At 53.7% G+C, this 19,660-nt stretch overlaps 8 protein-coding genes across 8 annotated transcripts; 3 read left to right on the top strand and 5 right to left on the bottom strand.

The window, feature by feature from the left end:
- Positions 1-52: 52 nt before the first annotated feature.
- Positions 53-1,407, bottom strand: VE01_03736 (uncharacterized protein; the record flags this gene model as incomplete). The annotated part of the gene is made up of 3 exons (XM_059463562.1): positions 53-95; positions 179-209; positions 279-1,407. The coding sequence occupies 3 exons, from the start codon at positions 1,405-1,407 to the stop codon at positions 53-55; spliced, it is 1,203 nt and encodes a 400-aa protein (XP_059319830.1).
- Positions 1,408-2,184: 777 nt separating this feature from the next.
- Positions 2,185-3,316, bottom strand: VE01_03735 (uncharacterized protein). Its single transcript, XM_018273219.2, has 2 exons — positions 3,023-3,316; positions 2,185-2,848 (listed from the first exon to the last, which is right to left on the bottom strand). Exons 1-2 carry the CDS (start codon positions 3,179-3,181, stop codon positions 2,438-2,440), a joined length of 570 nt encoding a protein of 189 aa, XP_018131835.1. The 5' UTR covers positions 3,182-3,316; the 3' UTR covers positions 2,185-2,437.
- Positions 3,317-3,524: 208 nt separating this feature from the next.
- Positions 3,525-4,916, bottom strand: TPC1 (mitochondrial thiamine pyrophosphate transporter). The gene is made up of 2 exons (XM_018273218.2): positions 4,744-4,916; positions 3,525-4,632 (listed from the first exon to the last, which is right to left on the bottom strand). The coding sequence occupies exons 1-2, from the start codon at positions 4,830-4,832 to the stop codon at positions 3,735-3,737; spliced, it is 987 nt and encodes a 328-aa protein (XP_018131898.1). The 5' UTR covers positions 4,833-4,916; the 3' UTR covers positions 3,525-3,734.
- A 129-nt stretch (positions 4,917-5,045) lies between these two features.
- Positions 5,046-6,819, top strand: VE01_03733 (uncharacterized protein). Its single transcript, XM_018273217.2, has 2 exons — positions 5,046-5,419; positions 5,518-6,819. The coding sequence occupies exons 1-2, from the start codon at positions 5,278-5,280 to the stop codon at positions 6,741-6,743; spliced, it is 1,368 nt and encodes a 455-aa protein (XP_018131900.1). The 5' UTR covers positions 5,046-5,277; the 3' UTR covers positions 6,744-6,819.
- Positions 6,820-6,954: 135 nt separating this feature from the next.
- On the bottom strand, positions 6,955-10,062 carry VE01_03732 (uncharacterized protein). Its single transcript, XM_018273216.2, has 4 exons — positions 9,775-10,062; positions 9,331-9,618; positions 7,614-9,249; positions 6,955-7,549 (listed from the first exon to the last, which is right to left on the bottom strand). Exons 2-4 carry the CDS (start codon positions 9,592-9,594, stop codon positions 7,113-7,115), a joined length of 2,337 nt encoding a protein of 778 aa, XP_018131899.1. The 5' UTR covers positions 9,595-9,618; positions 9,775-10,062; the 3' UTR covers positions 6,955-7,112.
- Positions 10,063-10,213: 151 nt separating this feature from the next.
- TBF1 (TTAGGG repeat binding factor) lies at positions 10,214-13,295 on the bottom strand. Its single transcript, XM_018273215.2, has 3 exons — positions 12,862-13,295; positions 11,726-12,724; positions 10,214-11,679 (listed from the first exon to the last, which is right to left on the bottom strand). Exons 1-3 carry the CDS (start codon positions 12,893-12,895, stop codon positions 10,454-10,456), a joined length of 2,259 nt encoding a protein of 752 aa, XP_018131902.2. The 5' UTR covers positions 12,896-13,295; the 3' UTR covers positions 10,214-10,453.
- A 1,580-nt stretch (positions 13,296-14,875) lies between these two features.
- Positions 14,876-16,939, top strand: ALD5_2 (aldehyde dehydrogenase (NAD(P)(+)) ald5). The gene is made up of 3 exons (XM_018273214.2): positions 14,876-15,279; positions 15,353-15,752; positions 15,809-16,939. The coding sequence occupies exons 1-3, from the start codon at positions 15,221-15,223 to the stop codon at positions 16,838-16,840; spliced, it is 1,491 nt and encodes a 496-aa protein (XP_018131901.1). The 5' UTR covers positions 14,876-15,220; the 3' UTR covers positions 16,841-16,939.
- Positions 16,940-17,313: 374 nt separating this feature from the next.
- VE01_03729 (uncharacterized protein) lies at positions 17,314-19,470 on the top strand (the record flags this gene model as incomplete). Its single annotated transcript, XM_018273213.2, has 1 exon — positions 17,314-19,470. Exon 1 carries the CDS (start codon positions 17,785-17,787, stop codon positions 19,468-19,470), a length of 1,686 nt encoding a protein of 561 aa, XP_018131805.1. The 5' UTR covers positions 17,314-17,784.
- Between the last annotated feature and the right edge of the window lie 190 nt (positions 19,471-19,660).

Raw genomic sequence — 19,660 nt, 5'->3', positions numbered from 1 at the left:
ACGATTTTACATTGACAACGGGGTCTCACATATCACTAATTGTTCCCAGAGACTATAAATTGTGCATGATAGCTTGATTGCTACCAAAGGCTAACCTAATATTATGTCAGAATACTTAAATATATTTCTAAGAATGGGTATGGAAAGAATCGGAAACGACAGAAACAATCGAGCATACTTGCTAGCACTGGCTGCGACAAGGGCGTCCCCTATATTTTGAGTTAGCGACAACAAAGTAACTGCGAAGGGGTTAACAAAGGGGGATTAGGCATATCTACCCTCTCTCTGGCTGCGATGGCGGCGTGGAGCGGTCAACGAACCCATGGATTGGCGGTCAACAGGTTGCTGCTGAGAAGTCCTCCTTCCCGCATTGATCCATGCACTCTCAACAGTCTCGATCTCCGTGCTCATCCGATTCAGCTCTCTGTCGGTCGGCCTCCCGCGATGATACGATGGGCCCTGTGGGTGGCTCTGCGGTACGTATATTCCGAGACCTACCTGCTGGTTGGATGACTGGGTTGGACGTTGTATTGAAGAGCGCCAAAGCTCTAGCTGCCGCTCGTCGTTGGGTGGCTGGGGAGGACGCTGCGGAGAAGAGCGCCTGGAGTCTGGCTGCCGCTCGCTGGATGACTGGGCGTAGCGTTGCGATGCAGAGCGACTAGGGGCAGGCGGTGGCCTGGATGTGGACGTCGGGTTCGTCGCCGCTCTGTGGGGCCTGAGAGGGGAAGGCGGCAACGGCTTGTTTATGTATTCAAAGGAACCATTGTCGTGCGGGTGTGACGTGTTTGGCCAGTGCCGGCGGCTATCAGAACGGCCCCGAGGGCGTTGCCTGCGATCTGCTGACGAGTATATCGGCGATTCCTCGAAGGCAGTAATGTCAGGGTCCTCAAATGGGACACCCGAAGAACCAAGGTACTGGCGAAGCGTGTCAGGGCGGAGGTTCTGAGGCTCGCGATATATGGCTGTGGCTCTGACGTTGGGCAGCCGAGGAGCCTCGCCGTGGAACTGGACGGCGTTGCTCCTCTCTAGGCCCTGCGGTCTTCGGTCAGCAGGCCGGCGCCTGGTATTACTCCTCTGAGGATTCGGGGGATAAATGGGATTATCAATGTCGAGGTCTGTCTGGTGTCGATAGACTGGGCGCGGCGGTCTTCGCTGGGCGCTGTCGCGGTCTTTCCTGAGTTGCTCATAAGTAATACCGCGACGAGAACACTTAGGACATACCTGGACCTTGTTGTAGCTTCGTGTCTGCTGTGGCCGCCTGCAGTTCCTGGGAGGCGAACAGAACATCTTCGAGAAGAAGCCTTTTCGCTCGAACCTCAGCTGTCTAGCTAGGAGATCGGAACACTTCTGTATCTCAGCATGCTCATGTTCACAATGAACATTGAAAATGATGACGGTGCGACACATCTTGACGGATGCGCCTCAGGGCCTGGGTGGTTGTATACCGCTGCCTGAGCGGCCTGGAGTTGGAGTATTGGAGAGCCTTGTATGAGAATCTATCCTATCATTTGCTCTTGGTAATGCTTCTCGAGTGGTCTGAAGAGGGAAAAAGAAGGTTGTGAAGAGACATTCGAGGCCATATTTATATAAAATCTTGTCGTGGCGAAGGCCGCGCCTAAAGTTGAGTGTTCGTGGATAGTTCTGCAGTTTAGAGACAAATATGAAACTAACAAATGAAGCTATTCAGACCGAAACGAGTGTTTCTTTGTGTTCGTTGATGTTGAACAATGCATTGTTGTCTTATCATAAAACATAATGAATGTTTTCCTTTAACCTTTCCTTTGACATGCATCGTGTGTTTATTCTGAAGTTTCAGGCACAATTTGGATGATAGGCTGCTTCCGCTACAGAATATTGTATGAACTGTATAACTTACTCTGTAACCTTCAATGCCCGTCTTCATGAGTCAGAGTTGCTACGAGCCGTTCCGTTCCTGTTTATCCCATGTTTGCTAGGTTATTCATTATACCAGGCTTAAAACCATGCCGTTGTACGACGACGAGCCTAAACAATTATCGCGCCTTCCAAAAGTCTAGAGCATGACTATGCGCCCTAAAGATTGGTACTGGAAGCATAAGCTAATAGAATGCATGTCTTCAGCTGCATTCATAGGTCAACTCTCTTGTTGATTATCTGCAAATTGTCACACGTGTGGATATAAAACCCCTTCCCACTGGGGATGGTAGCCGTAAAAATGAATTTCATTGAGAATGACAAGCTCTAGTCTAAAGAAAGTGTCCCATCTCGGCCACTCAGTCAAGCTAGCAGCATATGCAGGCAGACAAGCCTCCCAAACGCCAAATGCCCCTCTGATTGTCCTCTAGTGTAGGCTCAAACCAGACACAACCCATCCCGCCATAATCAGCAGTGCGCCCCAGTCCCAACCCAGTCCGTGTCCAAACTCCCCATCGTGGTATTATGCACCTCGGCAACCATCTTACCGGTAGAACTCTCCCCTCTTAACATTAACCCCGTACTCTCCAACCGCCATCCCCAAATCCTCCATCGTCAGCACAGTCCTCCCCTGCCCACCACCCTGTCCGCCACCTCCGTATCCCGGCCGCTGAACACCCAACGCGCCTCCACCGGCTCTCTGTGTCTTCCCCTCCGCCGCGCCCACAGGTGCTGCGCTGGCGCCTCCAGCAGCACCGACGAGGTTGCCCATCGGGTTATTGGCTGAGGAGCTGTTCGACGAGCGGATCCGCGAGTATTGGTATGCGTCGGCGGCGATGTCAGCGACGAACTTTTGGGTCGCGAGAGCGAGGAGGCGAGAGAGGCGGGGATCGGTTGTGGGTGGTGGGGGGAGCCCGGCGCGTGTGAGGTAGTAGTTTGTGACTGCGTCTGGGATCTGTCGGCGCCAGTTAGAATTTGCACAGATCATGACACTTCAGAAAGGGGAGTTAGGCATGGAAGGCGATATAGAAGGGTGCCGAGGAGGATGAAAGGCGATTCAAGATAGAAGTGAGACTGGGGATCCGCTGTGGCGAAAGACAAGGGAGGCATATGGAAAAGCAAAACATACAATGGGAGCATAATCATCCATCTTCCCCAGGAACTCCTTCAAGCTGGCATCCTTGCGGCTCGGTAACTTTGGCTCAGGAGCCGGCGCAATTGCCTCTGGGGCTTCTGATACTGGCTCGGCAGGGCGTGCCGCGCCAGTGGCTTGAGGTGAATCCGGCATAATTGAAGTGATGTATGAGATAGAGGTCTGATTTCTTTTGCTTCAGATAGAATTCACCTCAGAATGTCATTGATCATTGATGGAGTGATTGATCGTGACGAGAGTTGATTATGAGACCCGCGCGGTCGGTAGTTGACTGGTGACGCTAAAGGGTGCAACAGTGGCGCTAGAGGCGGTTATTTATTCCGCGCGCGCGTGAATGAAGTCTCGATAAGAGATAAGTCGGAACAATATAGAGCGAGCTGCGAATTGATGCCTCCAGTTGAAGCAAACAAAGTTGCACACTTTGACTTAGTTTTGAGCATTTGATCTATTGAAAGATTGTGATATAAGAATTATATCTATAGATAATAAAAAGTCCTTATTATATTTATTACTAGTATCTTCTAAAAGTATCGCTGGTAGTGTTTGTTGGCTTTTCCTTGCCTTTACGTGACTGATACGTAGACTTTTCCGCAGACGCACGAGCAGCATCTTGTACATATTACAGTAATTCTACAAATAACCCCCATCCAGTTACACACCGAGCGCCAGTTCCCATTCCCAACTATATTCACGGCGACGTCGCCTCCTGCTCTTGTTCCTTCGCCTGATCCAAGCTTATAAAAAATGCCAACGCACGCTCATATGTCCACATCGTCACCGCGCTCGCCGGCGCTGCTTTGACCAAACTAACCGTCAATCCCCTGTACAGCCCTCTCCACCCCTCTCTCCTCACAATCGCCTTCATGCTCCCCCCAACGCCTCTATACGCCAACCCACCAACGACATACTGCCGCCTCGTCGGACCCTGAACCTGCAGCCGCTTCCTGACCAGATCAAGCGGGAACACGGCAGTCTTGGCAAACACGCTGGCCGCTACACCAGCCACCGCATCGCCAGATCCAAACGGTAGTGTCAGCGTCGCGCTGTAGGGGCGCAGTGTCTCGTAGACGGAGAAGAAAAGGCCCATGTATGGCACGATTTGGATTATGCCTGCGGACAGGCCGCGGAAGAAGCCCGCGGGACCTTCGTTGGTAGCGATGGAACGGATGCCATACCAGAGGCTGGGGTAGACTTTCTGGGTGCCTTGGGCGGCAAACCGGGTGCGCAGTAGGTCGAGTGGGTATGTAACCGTAGTAGAGACAGCACCGGCGGTGGCACCGGCGACAAACGATTCCGTGGGCGGGGAGAGGGGATGCGTTGAGAAGAGGGACTGTAGGCCTAGTGTTGTGAGGCGATAGGTTGTGAATTGCACGGCGGAGTAGGTGATGTACAGGGCTTCGGCGGGGATGTTGCCTTTCCAGAGAGCAGTGAGGCCTTCCTCGCGAAAGATTCGGACGAGGGTCTGGAGGGTGCCTTTGTAGAGGGGCGGTTGCGTAGAGGGAGGATGGGGTTGGATGATCGTGCGACCGGGATGGGTTTGGAGTTGAAGGCGGATTTTAACGACATCGAGAGGGGCAATGACAAAGCTGAGGGAAATTAGCTTCTGTGATTTGTATCATAATCGGATCTGAAAGCCATTGAGGATGGTAGGAAGAAAGGGCTGCTTGTTGAGGATAAAGACTGGGCAACGTGCTTACCGTGCAATTAACCCGGCCGTGGCTCCAGCGAGGACGACTTGCGTCTTGGAGCCCTCATCCTTCAGGCGATGGTCTGCGCTTCTTGACATACATCTGGATAGTCCCGTACGGGGGACGTTGCCGAAAGACTGTTTGATTGTTGAAAGTTGGAGATTTAGGTATATTTATTTCCGTTGAATTTGGAGATTTGGCCGCTTAGATACGGGAGGCGTCATAGCGACAGGGGTGATGGCGGGAGAAGTTCGGGACTTCCCTCCCCTCCCCGCCATAATCGGTGACCCGCTACTCCAGAAGCAGCTGCACGAGATCGATGCTTGTGAGCCGAGGCTGCGATTCTTTCAAATGTTTACTTGCTTCACTTCTTCCAATTCCTGTATATATTTCTATATTTGAGAAGCGCTTCCTTATATCCTTATATAAGTTTCAACAGCACGTTTTACGTCCATTGATCGCTGCAATATACTACATATTCTCGGCTGCCGGTTACCCCTCCACCCACGGCTTTCCTCACCGCTGTGGGAAATATCGGCGACGATGTCGCTTTTAAGGAATACAGCACTGGCAAGCCCAATTCGAACCGCTGTTCGCAGGAGTTTTGCTAGGCCTGTAGTGCATATCCGCGCTCAGCAAGCATATGCGCCGGTGCAGTCCCGGAGAGCAGTATCCACAACGACACGTAAGTTTCTAACAATGCAGCCAGGCATAGGAGGAGAGCTTCTTTGCGCTATACTGCTGCGGATATCTGATGTATTGAACTTGTGCTGACAAAACCAGAGAAGCAAGCAATAGTTCTCACCGGCACAAAACCCGCGTCGACATACAAAGCCCAAGGAGCATCTCCCTTAGCAGCCCACCAGACAACAGATGGCTACCGACTCTGGCTCCGCGACGCCTGCTCCTGCCCCCTCTGCGTCGACCCATCAACACGGCAGAAAGTCTTCGAAACCCCCAAGATTCCCGCCAACATCTCCTACAAAAGCGTAACAGAGAGCAAAGACGGCAAATCCATCTCCGTGACCTGGAACAATGACATCCCCGGCTACGGACCCGAACACACTTCCACGTACGAAAAGAAGGAGCTGGAGCGATACGACAATAACCCCGTAGCGGTTGAGAGCCTGCAGGCGAATGAGGGGGATACATATAAGATCTGGAATCGCGACCAGGTCTCTGAAAAGATCCAATTCATCGATTACAACAAGTCCATGGAAGACGACAAGACCCTCTTCGAAGTCCTGAAGCAGCTGCGACTCTACGGTCTGGTGTTCATCAAGAACGTCCCCGGCGAGAACGGGCCCGCTGCGATGGGGAAACGAATCGGGAGACTAAGAGATACATTCTACGGCGAGACCTGGGACGTTAAGTCCGTCCCCCAAGCCAAGAACGTGGCATACACCCACCAATTCCTCGGTTTCCACATGGACCTCCTTTACATGGCCGACCCGCCCGGATTCCAGCTGTTGCACTGTATCAAGAACAGCTGCGAGGGCGGGGAATCAATGTTCACCGATGCCTTCTATGCTGTTAACCAGCTGCAATCGAGTCATCCCGCCGAAACAAGCGTATTAGCAGAGTTCCCCGTCAACTATCATTACAAGAACGCCGGGGAACACTACCGGCACTCCCACCCCACCATCGAGTACGACACCACTGCGCACTCCACTAGCCCTCCGCGCCCCCTAAAATACGTGAACTACTCCCCCCCCTTCCAAGGCCCCTTCAACCTCGCCAACGGGACCGCGGACACGACCTCCCTGGCTCAGTTGAGCAAGTACCATGGGATGGCGGGGAAGTTCCAGGAGATCACGGAGAGGGAGGAGAATATATATAAGTATAAGATGAAGGAGGGGGAGATGGTGATTTTTAATAATCGCAGGGTGCTGCATGCGAGGACGGCGTTTGATGTTAGTTCCGGGGAGAGGTGGCTGAAGGGGGGGTATATTGATACGGATGTTGTGTTGAGTAGGCATAGGGTTTTGAGGGAGGAGTTTGAGGGGTAGATGTTGGATGGGGTTTATAGATGAGACTGGGGCTATATAACTCGTATATAGATAGCCAATATATCCAAATATTGCATAGTTCATTGCCTCTCTGATATCGCCTCTTCAAGAGTTTCTAGACAGCACTAGTATCATAAGAGACACCCAAGGTGGAGGCATAAGAGTAGAATATAATCATCAATGACTCAATAGAATACGCAAAACGCTACGAGACACCATAAATCTTACAAGTACATCCCCCCCTCATCAGATATGTTTTCTCCAACATCCACCCACCCCCCTCAAAATCCCATCCAAGCTTTTTCACTTTTCCTCTTACCCACCCACTCACTCTCTCCTTCCCCTATATATTTTTTCTCATCCTCCCCTCTATTTCGCAAAATGCAAATCATACCCCAACCACTTCCTCGCCATAACCTCCTCCACACTCAACGGAAACCCATAAGTCAACGGCACGAAAAACCACCATCCCCCCACAACCGCAACCATAATCACGCCCGCCGCCGCCCAGCTCGCCAGCAGACTCTGTCCCCCCAATCTCTCTCTCGCAGGCAACGATCGCGCGCTCATAGGTGATCCGTGCTTAGTTCCCGACTCGGCGACGGTGAAGCCGGCCTCCTCGAGAGCGACGGGCTCGATGGTGAAGATGAATTCGAGGAGGGCGCCGGTGACAAGGCAGGAGGCGAGGTGCGCGGGGAGGTAGTGGTGTAGGAAGAGTTGGCGGCCCATCAGATAGAAGGGGAGGTAGTGGAGGGCCCAGGCGATGAAGAAGAAGCCTGTGGAGTTGTAGAGGCGGGAGCGGGTGCCTGTGGGGTGTTAGTTCGTGCAAAAAAGTGATGATGGGAGATGGTGAAGGGGAAGGGGACTTACGGATATCAAGTGCATCAGCACCACGACGAAGAGAAAGCTGATCCGCAGCAATAATCCCAACATACACCGCCAACAGCGACGAAGCAAGCCACCACCCAACCGGGTTCCCGAGGAAGTAAATCTGCGACCTCGTATCATTGTGCGTCCAGAAGCTAACACCACGCAGGAGGAACGGCCAATGGAACGGCTGGCTCGCATACGGATGGCTGCTCGTCAGGGCGTTATTATGGTGGAACATCGCGCGCTGGACTTCGAACCACTTCTTCAGGAACGGCATCGTCTTCACCTGTCTCGCCTCGCGCTGGAGTCTCGGACTATCGGCTGGGATGGACGGGATCTCGTCAACGAACCAGACGTTGGAGGATTGCGCGACGTTCTTGTTCCCGTTGATTTCCTGCTGCTTGTAGGCCCAGTCTGGGAGCGGCGTGGTGTGGGTCCACATGGCGACTTTGGAGGGGTTGTGGATGAGTTTGAATTGTGCGGCGAGGGACTTGAATTCCTGGTTCGGCTTGCCGTTCTCGATGCGGATCTCGAAGAGGGTGTCGTTGTGGCGGGAGCCGTGGGCGTCTTCGAGAGGGACGGTGGAGAATTCCTGGTTCGTGGGGTAGTAGGGGGATGCGACGTCGTGGGAGAGGAGGATGGTGTTGGTGACGACGTGGCGCAGCTTGACGAGCTCGTGGTTGCGGACGATGCGGTTGGGGGTGTCGGCGCCGTCGGCGGGGAGAATCTCCCAGTGGTTGTTGGTGTCGTTGAAGGGGTAGCCGGTTACTTGCTGGCCTTGGCTGGAGACACGTCCGTCGTCGTAGCGGAGGGGGTACTTGTCCGGGTGGCTGTGGAGGTAGGTCTTGGTCTCCTTGTGTCTGAGGACGATGTTGTCGAAGTAGTTGATCGTCACAGCATTGGTCGTCATGAGGTTATCACTCAGCGTCTCCTGGAACTGGGGCGTCATGAAGTCATCACCCGGACCCGACTTGGTGAGGATGGAGAAGTGAACCTGGAACCAGAAGAGGTAGAACAGGAAGGGGACGAAGATGAGACCGAATGCGCGGGCGGCGAAGTGCTTGCCGAAGTCGATCAGAGAGAGCGCGCCCTGGCGACGGTTGACATCGAGGAGATCCCACAGGTCAATGGCGACAGCAGCTCCGACGGTGAGGAAGGCGAAGGTACCGACATACTTGGTCGAGATAACGCAGCTGAGCGCAAAGCCAGTGAGAAGGAGCCACTTCCACCACTTCCTGCCAAACGGCTGGTGTCTCAGCTTATAGAATCGGATATAGCAGAGCAGACTGCACGCCATCGCAAAGACGAGCGTCGCATCCAGAAGAATCAATCTCGTCTGTCCAATATGCGCGTTATCGAACAGAACAAGGCCAGCGGCAACAATGCACGCAGGGAGGGTGTATCCCGATTCCCACATGATATCAAACACGACCGGAACGGTGAGAGCGCCGAGAAGAGCCGGCATGGCGCGGAACGCAACGTAGGGGACTTTGTTGGTGATATACGAGTCCCCAATGTTCTCGAAGTGGAAGTGTCCATCATACCCCACGAACCATCCCATCAGCGCAAACAGCAGCTTCCCAAACGGCGGGTGGACATCGAAGAAGTACGTGCGCTCGAGGTAATACGACGCGAACTATCCATTCCAGCACTCGTCAGCTTACTTCTCCCCCACTCCTCACATCATCATCATTCCCCAGATCTAGAGTTTACTCACCTTCCCAAAATGCACCTCATCAAACACCACCTCATTCGGATGGCTAATCCCCCAAAACCTCGTAGCAAAAGCCAACACCGTGATAATCACAAGCGCAAGCTTATAATCCCACTCCGACGCAGGCGCTGCCTTGCCTTTATTCGCCTTGACCAGCCCCTTGTCGGCGGGGACGGCGAGCGTGGCCCCGGAGGGGGATTTCTCTTTCTTCGAGGCCGCAGCGGGACCGCGGTGCCGGACTGAACCTGCCGGCGAGGGAGACGCCATGATGGGTTGGAGCTATGGAGATGTCTGTGATGGTAATGGGTCAGCGCGTGTACTTCGCAGCGGTGGATGAGTTTGTTCGTCGATCCAAGGAGAGAAAAGACAGCCTCTCACTCAGCCTCGCTCGAAAACGGGGGTTGAGTGAGTGAGTAAGGGGCCGCCACGGGGTTCGCGCTTACTTACTCAAAGATAAATAAAAGTTAAACCCCAATACAAGTTGAGGCTCGAATCGTAAAAGAAAAGAAAATAGATAAAGGAGTGTCGTTGTCGTCGCAGCTCGTGAGGACAGATTCGTTGAATTGCCCCTTCGCTGCTTGCAGGTGGGTGATTCGTTCCGTCTCGTCTCAATGCGAGCGAGGCCCTTTGGAAGCCAAAGAAGTGGTCGAGGTGTTCTTTCGCTTATCAGCTTGGGTGGAGCTTATGTGGCCGGGCCGGGGTAAACGCGCGAGCGGCGAGGGGGGGATGTAGGGGCTATCGTTTCTTGGCATGAGCACATGGCATGTGGGATATAAATATATCTGACGGGTGTTTAACTTTTTGTAATAATTCGATTGTTAAACAATTCGATGTTCGGAGTGCACAGCGTTGCACAAAATTATCGGAGAAATAGATGTTTGTTTTGGTTTTGGTTACTTTGTCTTGGTTACTGTCCTCTATATTTCTCGTACTAATGTAACCCTCCTTTCAAGCCTCATCGCCATGGCTTCTCCACCGAACCTATATACGCTCAATGCTCTAATACCGAAACAATAAACACCCTCTCAAGAACTCCCCAAAAAATTCTCTTTCTGTTGCTCTTTCTTCATTCACTTACTCATCTCACTCAATCACATCACATCACATCCCACCCCACCAACCAACTCTACGACGTCGTAACACTAGCAGCCCTCTTATCATGATCCTCCAAACTCTCCATCAGCCTCGCCCCCAACGCATCCTCAAAATCCAACTGCGACACCTCCTGTCCTCCCGCCTGCTGCTGTCCCTGTGCACCAATCTGCCCCTGCCCTCTCGGCGACTGATTCACCTCCCCCTGCTGTCCAAGCTGTCCATGCTGCTGGTGCTGTCCATCAAACTGCTGCTGCTGCTCATCCCCCCTCTGTTGTTGTTGTTGCTGCTGCTGTTGCAACCCATCCATCTGCTGCTGCAAATGATGTCCCCCATGCATCTCCCCCTGCCCTCCCATCCCCAGCCCCCCCTCCTGCATCCCCCCCGCCAGCGCCATAATCCCATTAAACCGCGCCTGCTCCTCATCACTCGCCAGCCTCGCGCGTTCCTCCGCCTCCTTCCTCGCCGCCTGGCTCGGTGCGCGGGTCTTCAGCTCGCCAGTCACGCATTGGAGGTAGTATGGTACTTCGATATTACTCTTCAAGAAAAACAGCTTGAGGTTCCGCGCTTTGTCTTTGAGTTGTACTTGGTTCCTGTCTTTGAGGATCTCGCTGACTTGCCCTTTGGCGCCGTATAAGGCGAGGATCTGCGACCAGTGCGGGCCCTTGACTTGGTCGAGGCCGGCCATTAAGGCGTTTTCCTCTTCGGTCGACCACGGGCGCCGTTGGCTGGGGAGGCCGGGACGGCGACTGTGCGGGGATGCTTTGGCGACGGCGGCTTGGCGGGCTTGTTCGTATAGGACTTGTGTCGGTGCCGTCTGTGTGTGGTACGGTACTGCACCCGCGGGGTATTCCTGGGCATAGCTTGTCATTTGCTGGGCGTGTTGCTGGTGTTGTTGTTGGAGGTGTTGTTGCTGGGGTTGGGTTTGTTGCTGACGGTCGTATTGCGAGTATCCTATGCTCTGGAGAGCGTGTTGGGTTGCGGCGCGGGTGGCTTGCTCGATGTCGAGGTCGCCGAGGTCGAGTTCGGGTTCGGGGTGTTGTTGGGGCGGTTGTTGGGGGTCGTGGGGGGGTTTGGGTGAGGTTTGCTGCTCGGCGGTGGGGTTGGGGTGCTGGTGTTGCTGGGTGTGGAGGGATGGAGGGGGGGCGGTTAAGGCGTGTCGCCTCATGTAGGGAGCTATTAATGGCTCATATGCCTTCTTGAGATGGTCGCTGAGGTTCTTGAGGAAATCCTCCCAGGCGTATTGTTCCGAGAGGATAGCTATAAAATTAGAAAGTGCTTCGTGCGGTGGTGAGGGTTGACTTACATATAGAATCCGGATCACCAGAATCATTCTGTAGATACTCCCTCCTCGCATTCGCCTCCTTAACAAATTCAATCTCACTCTGCGTAAGATCTGACCCCGGATGCCTCGCCCTCAGCGTATCCCCAAGACTAACAGGAAACAGATCATCCAAGACCTCATCCTTCGTCCTCTCCTGCTCCTCCTGCGACACCGCAGAGAGATACATCTGCGTCTTAAGATTCAAATACAACAGTCCCGGCTCCGTCTGCAACTCCGCCCCATCCGCCACAAACGTCTCAATAAAATGATCATTCAACTCATAGAACCCCACATCCTGCCCCCCCACCACCGACGACACAAACGTCGCCAGATTCGTCGTCCGTATCGTCCCGCGGTGCTCCGGCTCGCGGATATTCAGCTCATCAGCCGAGAGGAACGGTTTCTGCTGCGAGTAAATCTTCTTGGTCTGGTCAAACAGCGATTTCAGCGTCGCGTACGCCTGTCCCAGCTCCGACTCGGGCTGCGTCACGATCTTGATCGTCTCCGAGTACGGGCCCTGCGCCAGCGTGGAGAGGATCTGCGTAGACAAGCTCTCCAGGATAGGTAAACTCAAGATTCGCATATACAGATGCGGATCCGCTGAAAACCCATTACTGATCTCCGCCGCCGCCTCCCTGCTTCCCCCAAACTCCTGCCCTGCCTGGTACCCTTCCACTGACGGCAACGGTTCCTGCGGCGCAAAACTATGTTGCTGGTGCTGCTGCATCTGGTGTTGCTGTTGCGGCGGCGCGGGCCCAGCCTCTTCCGAAGCCGTAGCAGCGGCAGCAGCGATCATAGCCGCGAAATCCATGTCATCCCCACCCAGCGCCGGGGGAGAAACCTCAATGCGCTGGCGCTTTTCATCTGAGGCTGGGGCGTGGGGTGTTGAGGGGGAGAAGCGGCGTTTGAGGGGGGAGTGCTGGTGTGGGTCGTACGGGGGAGGGTCGGCGCTGTAGGGGGATTCGTATTTGATCTGGGGTTCTGCGAGGGAAGGGGTGGTTAGTTACTGGTGGTTAGAAGATGGGCAAGGCGAGGGGGGTGGTGGTTGAAGGGGGTGGACGGGGGAGTCGCGTGGAGGCATGGTGGTGATGGATGGGAATGCGCGGGTGAGAACTCACGTTCGATAGGCATGGTGGCGGTGATTGATTCCATATCGGTGGTGGCCGGCCCTATGCTGTCTCGTGAGGGGGATCGGTAGACGTAGACGTTGGTGTTGAGAGCGAGATCGAGAGCGAGCAAAAGCGGGTGAGAAGTTCTTTTGGTAAGGAACTGCCGACTCCTCTCTCCTCACTTACTTCTTTCCCGCCGGCGCGCAAAACGCCGGCCCGTCCATTAGCTCATAGCCCCAATCAGCGAGACCTGTCGCTTTTGCCCGTGCCCTCGCATTGGAGATACACCAACGAACAATCAGGGAAGGGGAAAAAATAATATTTATTTGGAGAAAATTAATTGGTAAGTTTGTACAGTTGGACGTAGAATGTTTTATAAAATATATATGGAGGCTCTGAAATTTACTTGGGTGTTTACGGTCTCTATAGATCTCTTTGCCCAGTACAGTGCGATTATAACAGTTAGGCAGGTAGAGAGACCGTTGGAACCACGTGATTAGACTGATACAAGGCACGTGATAAACTTAATTAAAATTCACGTGATAATTATGACATAAATACACGTGATCAACTCGATCGAAATTCACGTGATAAAAGTGTAAACATACACGTGACCATTAATTGACTCTTGATATCGGACTCCCTCCTCCTCCTCTCTATCAAGTGCAAGTGCGACTCGCACGTGGCTGATACTAGTAGAGTGGGTTACAAAGCAAGTTCATGATGTATTGGAGTCTTGGAGTCGGAGCCCCATCGAGCCAGACCCATTGATATTGGATCCATCTGACCCGCACCTGTTCATGCAAACGTATGTATAGTAATCAGCGGTCTGTTAGGAGTGTGCGGTGTATACGGTGTGTAATACTAGACATGCTATAGTTTGGAAGGAGTGTATGTATAGTATACTCATGAAACTCGTAGGAGTATATATAGAACTTATAGAACCTATAGACCTATAGACCTATAGAACGGATATAAACAGAACATACTGTAGTAGAGAACGCCTATATCAACCGTCTTGGCTGTGTTTTCCTACTCCTAGCTCGGCCCTTGAGCGGACATATAGTTTTCCCATTTATCCCCAACTTGCCGTATTATCGTAGGTGTAATGCTGCAGTATACTCGAGATAGAAGTACAATACAAAGCACTACAATAATACAATAATACAATCCAGTGCGACTCGCACTTGTCTGTCTCTCTCTCTCGCCCTGGCCGACTCGTACCGAATCGTACCGCATCGCTCCTTCCCTCCGTGGACCCTTGCCGCGTTGGTTACCGCGTTGGTTGCAGCGATGACACTCAGATCCCGAATCGTTCGTTGTATGTACATACCATACAGTGACATGCAGTACTATCGAACTCATCGACCTTACTAGCTACTAGCTACTAGCTACTAAGCTTAGCCCGTAACACTCCATATACACTCCCATATACAACCCCATATAGACCCCATCTACACTCCATACCACCCCTCAATATTCATACGTACGTATGAATATACTCCGCATGGGAATTGTCGCCGCTGTATCCTGCTTACTGCTGCAGCTCGATCCCGAACCAATGAATGCCATCCATAAATGCCGAGGACCAACGGGGTCTGGGGTAAGTAGTTAGTAGTCAACCTTGTAAACTGCAGTAACCAGTAACCAGTAACCAGTAACTTCTTGTCTGTTTCACGGATGCGGAAAGAGGGGTCGCAGAGCATTTCTAATTGTACACCCGACCATAGCCCGCATCCGATAATAGACGCCGACCGATGAAACTTGTACCTGTAGGAGAACCTGTAGGAGTGTCAATGGAGACAATTTATTATTATCGTACGTCTAGGTGTACGCTCGTCGCAAATAACCCGAATTTATATGGAGATTCTATACTAGGAATTAGACGGAATCAAATATTCTCGCTCTTAGAGAGTTTAGTCTCCATCGTCTCTATAGAGGGGTTCATACCCGGCGACATTTATACCGGTAGACCGAATGCCTCTACAGCACCTGTAGTCTACAGATGTCATCGGTACTTTGTCGACCACCGGACTAAGGGGAAGCTCCTGCTCAGATGGCTCATATGACCCCGCCTTTAACGTACAATGCGGTACAAACCAAACCTCTAACCACCTCTAACCTCCTCCAACACACATACCCACCTATCCACCTATATCGCCCCCCCCCCCTTCTCTACCTCAACCCCTCCCCCTCTTCTAACCCATTGAGTGAAACCGTACTTCTCCCGAACGAAATCTACTACTACTCTCCTCTTCCTCCTCTCTCATCTTTCTTCCTTTATTAAACAACTAAATACCCCCAAAACAAAACTTCTTTTCCATTTCATACCAAGCTATCCTACGAACTTCACGATATCAACGACGTAATGGCTACCATCGAGCTTGAGACCCCGTCCAACGGCAAGTACCAACAGCCAACTGGACTGTACGTTTACTCCCCCCCCTCCGTCCCTCCCGAAACACCACAAACAGTCAACTAACTAACCCCCTCTTCACAGCTTCATCAACAATGAGTTCATCGAGGGCGTAGACAAGAAGTCCTTCGAGGTCATCAACCCCGCCACCGAGAAGGTCATCTGCTCCGTCGCCGAGGCCACCGAGAAGGATGTCGACGTCGCCGTTGCCGCCGCCAGGGCAGCATTCAATGGCGAGTGGAGCAAGGTCACACCCGAGGCCCGTGGCAAGCTGCTCGTCAAGCTGTCCGAGCTGATGGAGGCGAACCTCGACCAGCTGGCTGCCATCGAGTCGCTCGACAACGGAAAGGCCATCTCCATGGCCAAGGGTGATGTCGCCGCTGCGGTCGGCTGCTTGAGGTACTACGGCGGCTGGTCCGACAAGATCGAGGGCAAGACCATCGACACCAACACAGATACCTTCACATACACACGCCAGGAGGCTGTAAGTAGTCCCGAGCAACTCTGTTCCCTCTCCTCCAACATACTAACACCAACCAGATCGGTGTCTGTGGACAAATCATCCCATGGAACTTCCCAATCCTCATGTGGTCGTGGAAGATCGGCCCAGCCATCGCCACCGGTAACACCGTCGTCCTCAAGACCGCCGAGCAGACCCCTCTCTCCGCCCTGTTCGCCGCCAAGCTGATCAAGGAGGCTGGCTTCCCTCCCGGAGTCATCAACATCATCTCCGGTTTCGGCAAGACCGCCGGCGCCGCCCTCTCCTCGCACATGGACGTCGACAAGGTCGCCTTCACCGGCTCCACCATCGTCGGCCGCATGATCCTCAAGGCCGCCGCGGACTCCAACCTCAAGAAGGTCACCCTCGAGCTTGGAGGCAAGTCCCCCAACATCGTCTTCGACGACGCCGACATCGACAACGCCATCTCTTGGGTCAACTTTGGCATCTTCTTCAATCACGGCCAGTGCTGCTGCGCCGGATCCCGCATCTACGTCCAGGAGGGCATCTACGACAAGTTCATCGCTCGCTTCAAGGAGCGCGCAGAGGCGAACAAGGTCGGTGACCCATTCCACCCGGAGACCTTCCAGGGACCCCAGGTCTCGCAGCTCCAGTTCGACCGTATCATGGGATACATTGATGAGGGCAAGAAGGCTGGCGCTACCGTCACCACTGGTGGTGGTCGCCACGGCGATGTCGGATACTTCATCCAGCCTACCATCTTCTCGGATGTCACTGAGGACATGAAGATTGTCCAGGAGGAGATCTTTGGCCCTGTCTGCACTATCTCCAAGTTCAAGACTGAGGAGGAGGCTATTGCCAAGAGCAACGGCTCCAACTACGGTCTTGCGTCTGCGGTGCACACTACCAACCTCAACACTGCGCTGCGCGTGGCGAACTCTATCCGTGCGGGTACCGTGTGGGTCAACTCGTACAACATGATTCACCACCAGGCGCCGTTTGGAGGGTACAAGGAGTCGGGTATGGGACGTGAGCTTGGTGAGGCGGCGTTGGCGAACTACACCCAGACGAAGACGGTGTCGATTCGTCTTGGGGATGCGCTTTTCGGTTAAGTGTGTTTGGGAATGGGAAAAAGGAAATGGGATGGGGGAATAAGGGTTTACGTGGGATTAAATGAGTACGATAGCTTACTGGTAGTAGCAAAATTGAATCAATGATTTCTATGAGATAGAGGGGTTATGTGGGTGACTGAGTGACTGAGTGACTGAGTGACTGTTGTTATGATAAGTGTAAAGTTCTCACTCCCGCGATCCTTCAGCAGTGAGCGTCTCAACCTTATTGTCGCGCTAGCGGGTGCTTACCCGCGTGTGGGCGGTGCAACGCTAACTGTAGTGCGTGAGATGGGTGTTGGGACTTCATCACACCACCACGAGCTTTTTGGGAACTGAACATTGGTGGGAGGGGAGGTGAGTTACTGATGCGGTAGGGTAGGGAGTACAGGTCCTCAGGTTTTGATGGTTTGTTATGGGCTCTGAGGGTCTGGAATGGTGATGGTGGGGGTTGGGAGGCTGGATACTGGGAGGGAGGAGAGGGATGATAGGGACTGACAGGGAGTTGGCTGATGACAGGAACCAAGACATGATATGGAGAATACAGGTCCTCGTATCTGGATATTCAGTCCTGAACTCTATCCCGCCGATCTCGCATTTCAAACACTCAAAGCCAGTCGCCTGATCCCAGGCACCAAGAGGGGATGGGACGAGAATAAGCATCTCTCACTACCACTAACTAACATCACCGGCGTGGGGATAGCTTCACGCCATTTACGGTTTTTACCAAGGTATGTGATGGTCTAACATGGCCTCTTTATGGGGAGGTGTGTTACGATTATTAAGGTCTGGTCTGTTATTTTCATTGCGTCTAGGTGTTCCCCGTTTATGGTCTTCTTGTTGGCTTTCTCTTTCCTCCTTTTCTCTCAGTCACTTCTCATTATCATTTCTATCACCACTACAGACACTCGTTCAAAAGCACATACACTCGCTCAACTGCCACCATCATGGCATCCTACATAACCCACCTCCTCTGCATCCTCCTCCTCCTCCTCTCTACCACCCTCTCCCAGCACTCACCGCCACAATCCCAATTCCCCCCCAACCGGCCCCTCACAGCCTGGACCTCCCTAATCCTCGCCCACCACGGCGAGCGGCGCCCCCTCCTCACCCACCCCACCAACCCCTCCCTCAACCCCCTCGGCGCCCTACAAGCCCACTCCTCCGGCTCCCTAATGCGGCGTCGCTACCTCACTGGTCCTTCGGCGCACAATACCTCTTTTGTCCCTTTACACGGGTTTCACAGAAATTACATCGATAACCAACGCGTCCATGTCCTTTCTGCGCCAGAACAACCAGTCGTCGCGAGCGCGTGGGCGTTTCTGCAGGGCTTGTATCCCCCCGTCGACGCGCCGGCCGCAGTGGGCGGGAGTCCCAAAGCGGGGGGTGGAGGGTGGCTGGCGCCGTTGGGGGGGTATCAGTATGGCCGCGTCGAGACGGCGGGGGGTGGGGATTGGAATCACATCTGGGTTGCTGGGTCTGATCGGTGCGGTTTACACGCCCTCAGCACCGCAGCCCAAATCAACAGCAGCGAGTACATCAACACCACCCAGACCAGCGAGGGGTTTTTCAAGTCCTTGGTCCCGGGGGTGTTTGCGGGGGTGGTACCGGAGATGATGGTTAGTTACCATAATGCGCCGCAACTGTATGAGTATGCCGCGTATGCGACGCTGCATAATTCCTCTGTTGCTGCGACGTTGCCTGCGGCTGCGCTGGCGAGGTTGAGGGCGCTGGCGGGGATGAGGGGGTGGGGTGTTCATGGGGTTAGGAGGGGTAGTGGGGGGGATAGCGAGGAGGATGGGGTTTTGAAACCTATTGCTGGGCGGACGTTTGCGGAGCGCGTTCTTTATCTTTTGAGTCGCGCGACGACGTCGGAGAGGCCGGGGGAGCTGAATTTGTTGTTTAGTTCGTCCGCCCCGTTCGTGGGGTTCTCAGCTATCTCCGGGCTCGCAGACCACGATGCGCGCTTCAAAGGCGTCGTGGAGCCGGGGAGTATGATGGTCTTCGAAGTCTTCTCCCACACTGACCCTGAGGCTGGGAGACCGGGGAAGGAAGATCTGTGGGTTAGGTTTTTGTACCGCAATGGCACGGCGGAGGGGGCGAGGTTGGTGGGGTACCCGCTTTTTGGGAGGGGGAGGGGGAAGGGGGATATGCAGTTTGAGGAGTTTGAGAAGGAGATGCGGGAGGTGGGGAAGGGGGTCGGGGAGTGGTGTGAGGTTTGTGGGGGGGGCCAAGTCTTCTGTCCTACGTTTTTGGAGGGGTTGGAGAGGGGGAGGAAGGAGGAGGGGAAGGGGAAGAATGGGAAGAATGGGGGTGGAGATGGGGGAGGGGGGAAGAAGAAGAAGAAGGGAACGACGGCTTTGGAGCTGGGGCTTGGGCTGGGGGCGGCGGGGTTTGTGGTTTTGTTAGGGGTTGCGGTGATGGTTTTTTGTTCGAGGAGGCAGAGGAGGCAGAGGAGGAGGGAGGTGAAGGATAAGGTGGACGGGTGGGAGATGGGGGATAGGGGGGCGAAGGAGGAGGTGGGGGAGAGGAGTGAGGCGGATTATGGGGATGGTGGGGTGAGGGATGGGGATGAGGATGAGGAGGGGGTTGAACCGATGAGGGAGCCTGTGAGGGTTGAGGATCGGGTATAAATGATTAGTTACTAGTTAATAAATAGGGAATATATAAATATATCAAAATAATATAAATAATAACAGTAATCCCATAATTCGAGACGACCTAGAGTTGTTCAGCCCCTAATCACAACCCCCTGTCCTGGCCTGGCCTCGCCGCCCCCTCCCGTTCTCCATTGCCGCTCCCCCCTCCCCGGCGCCTTTCGCC

The sequence above is a fragment of the Pseudogymnoascus verrucosus genome (genome assembly GCF_001662655.1).
Source record: "Pseudogymnoascus verrucosus strain UAMH 10579 unplaced genomic scaffold scaffold_13, whole genome shotgun sequence".
In the NCBI taxonomy this organism is placed as follows: Eukaryota; Fungi; Ascomycota; class Leotiomycetes; order Thelebolales; family Thelebolaceae; genus Pseudogymnoascus; species Pseudogymnoascus verrucosus.
Note: the sequence above shows the minus strand (reverse complement) of the source record. Positions and strands in the feature narration are given on the sequence as shown.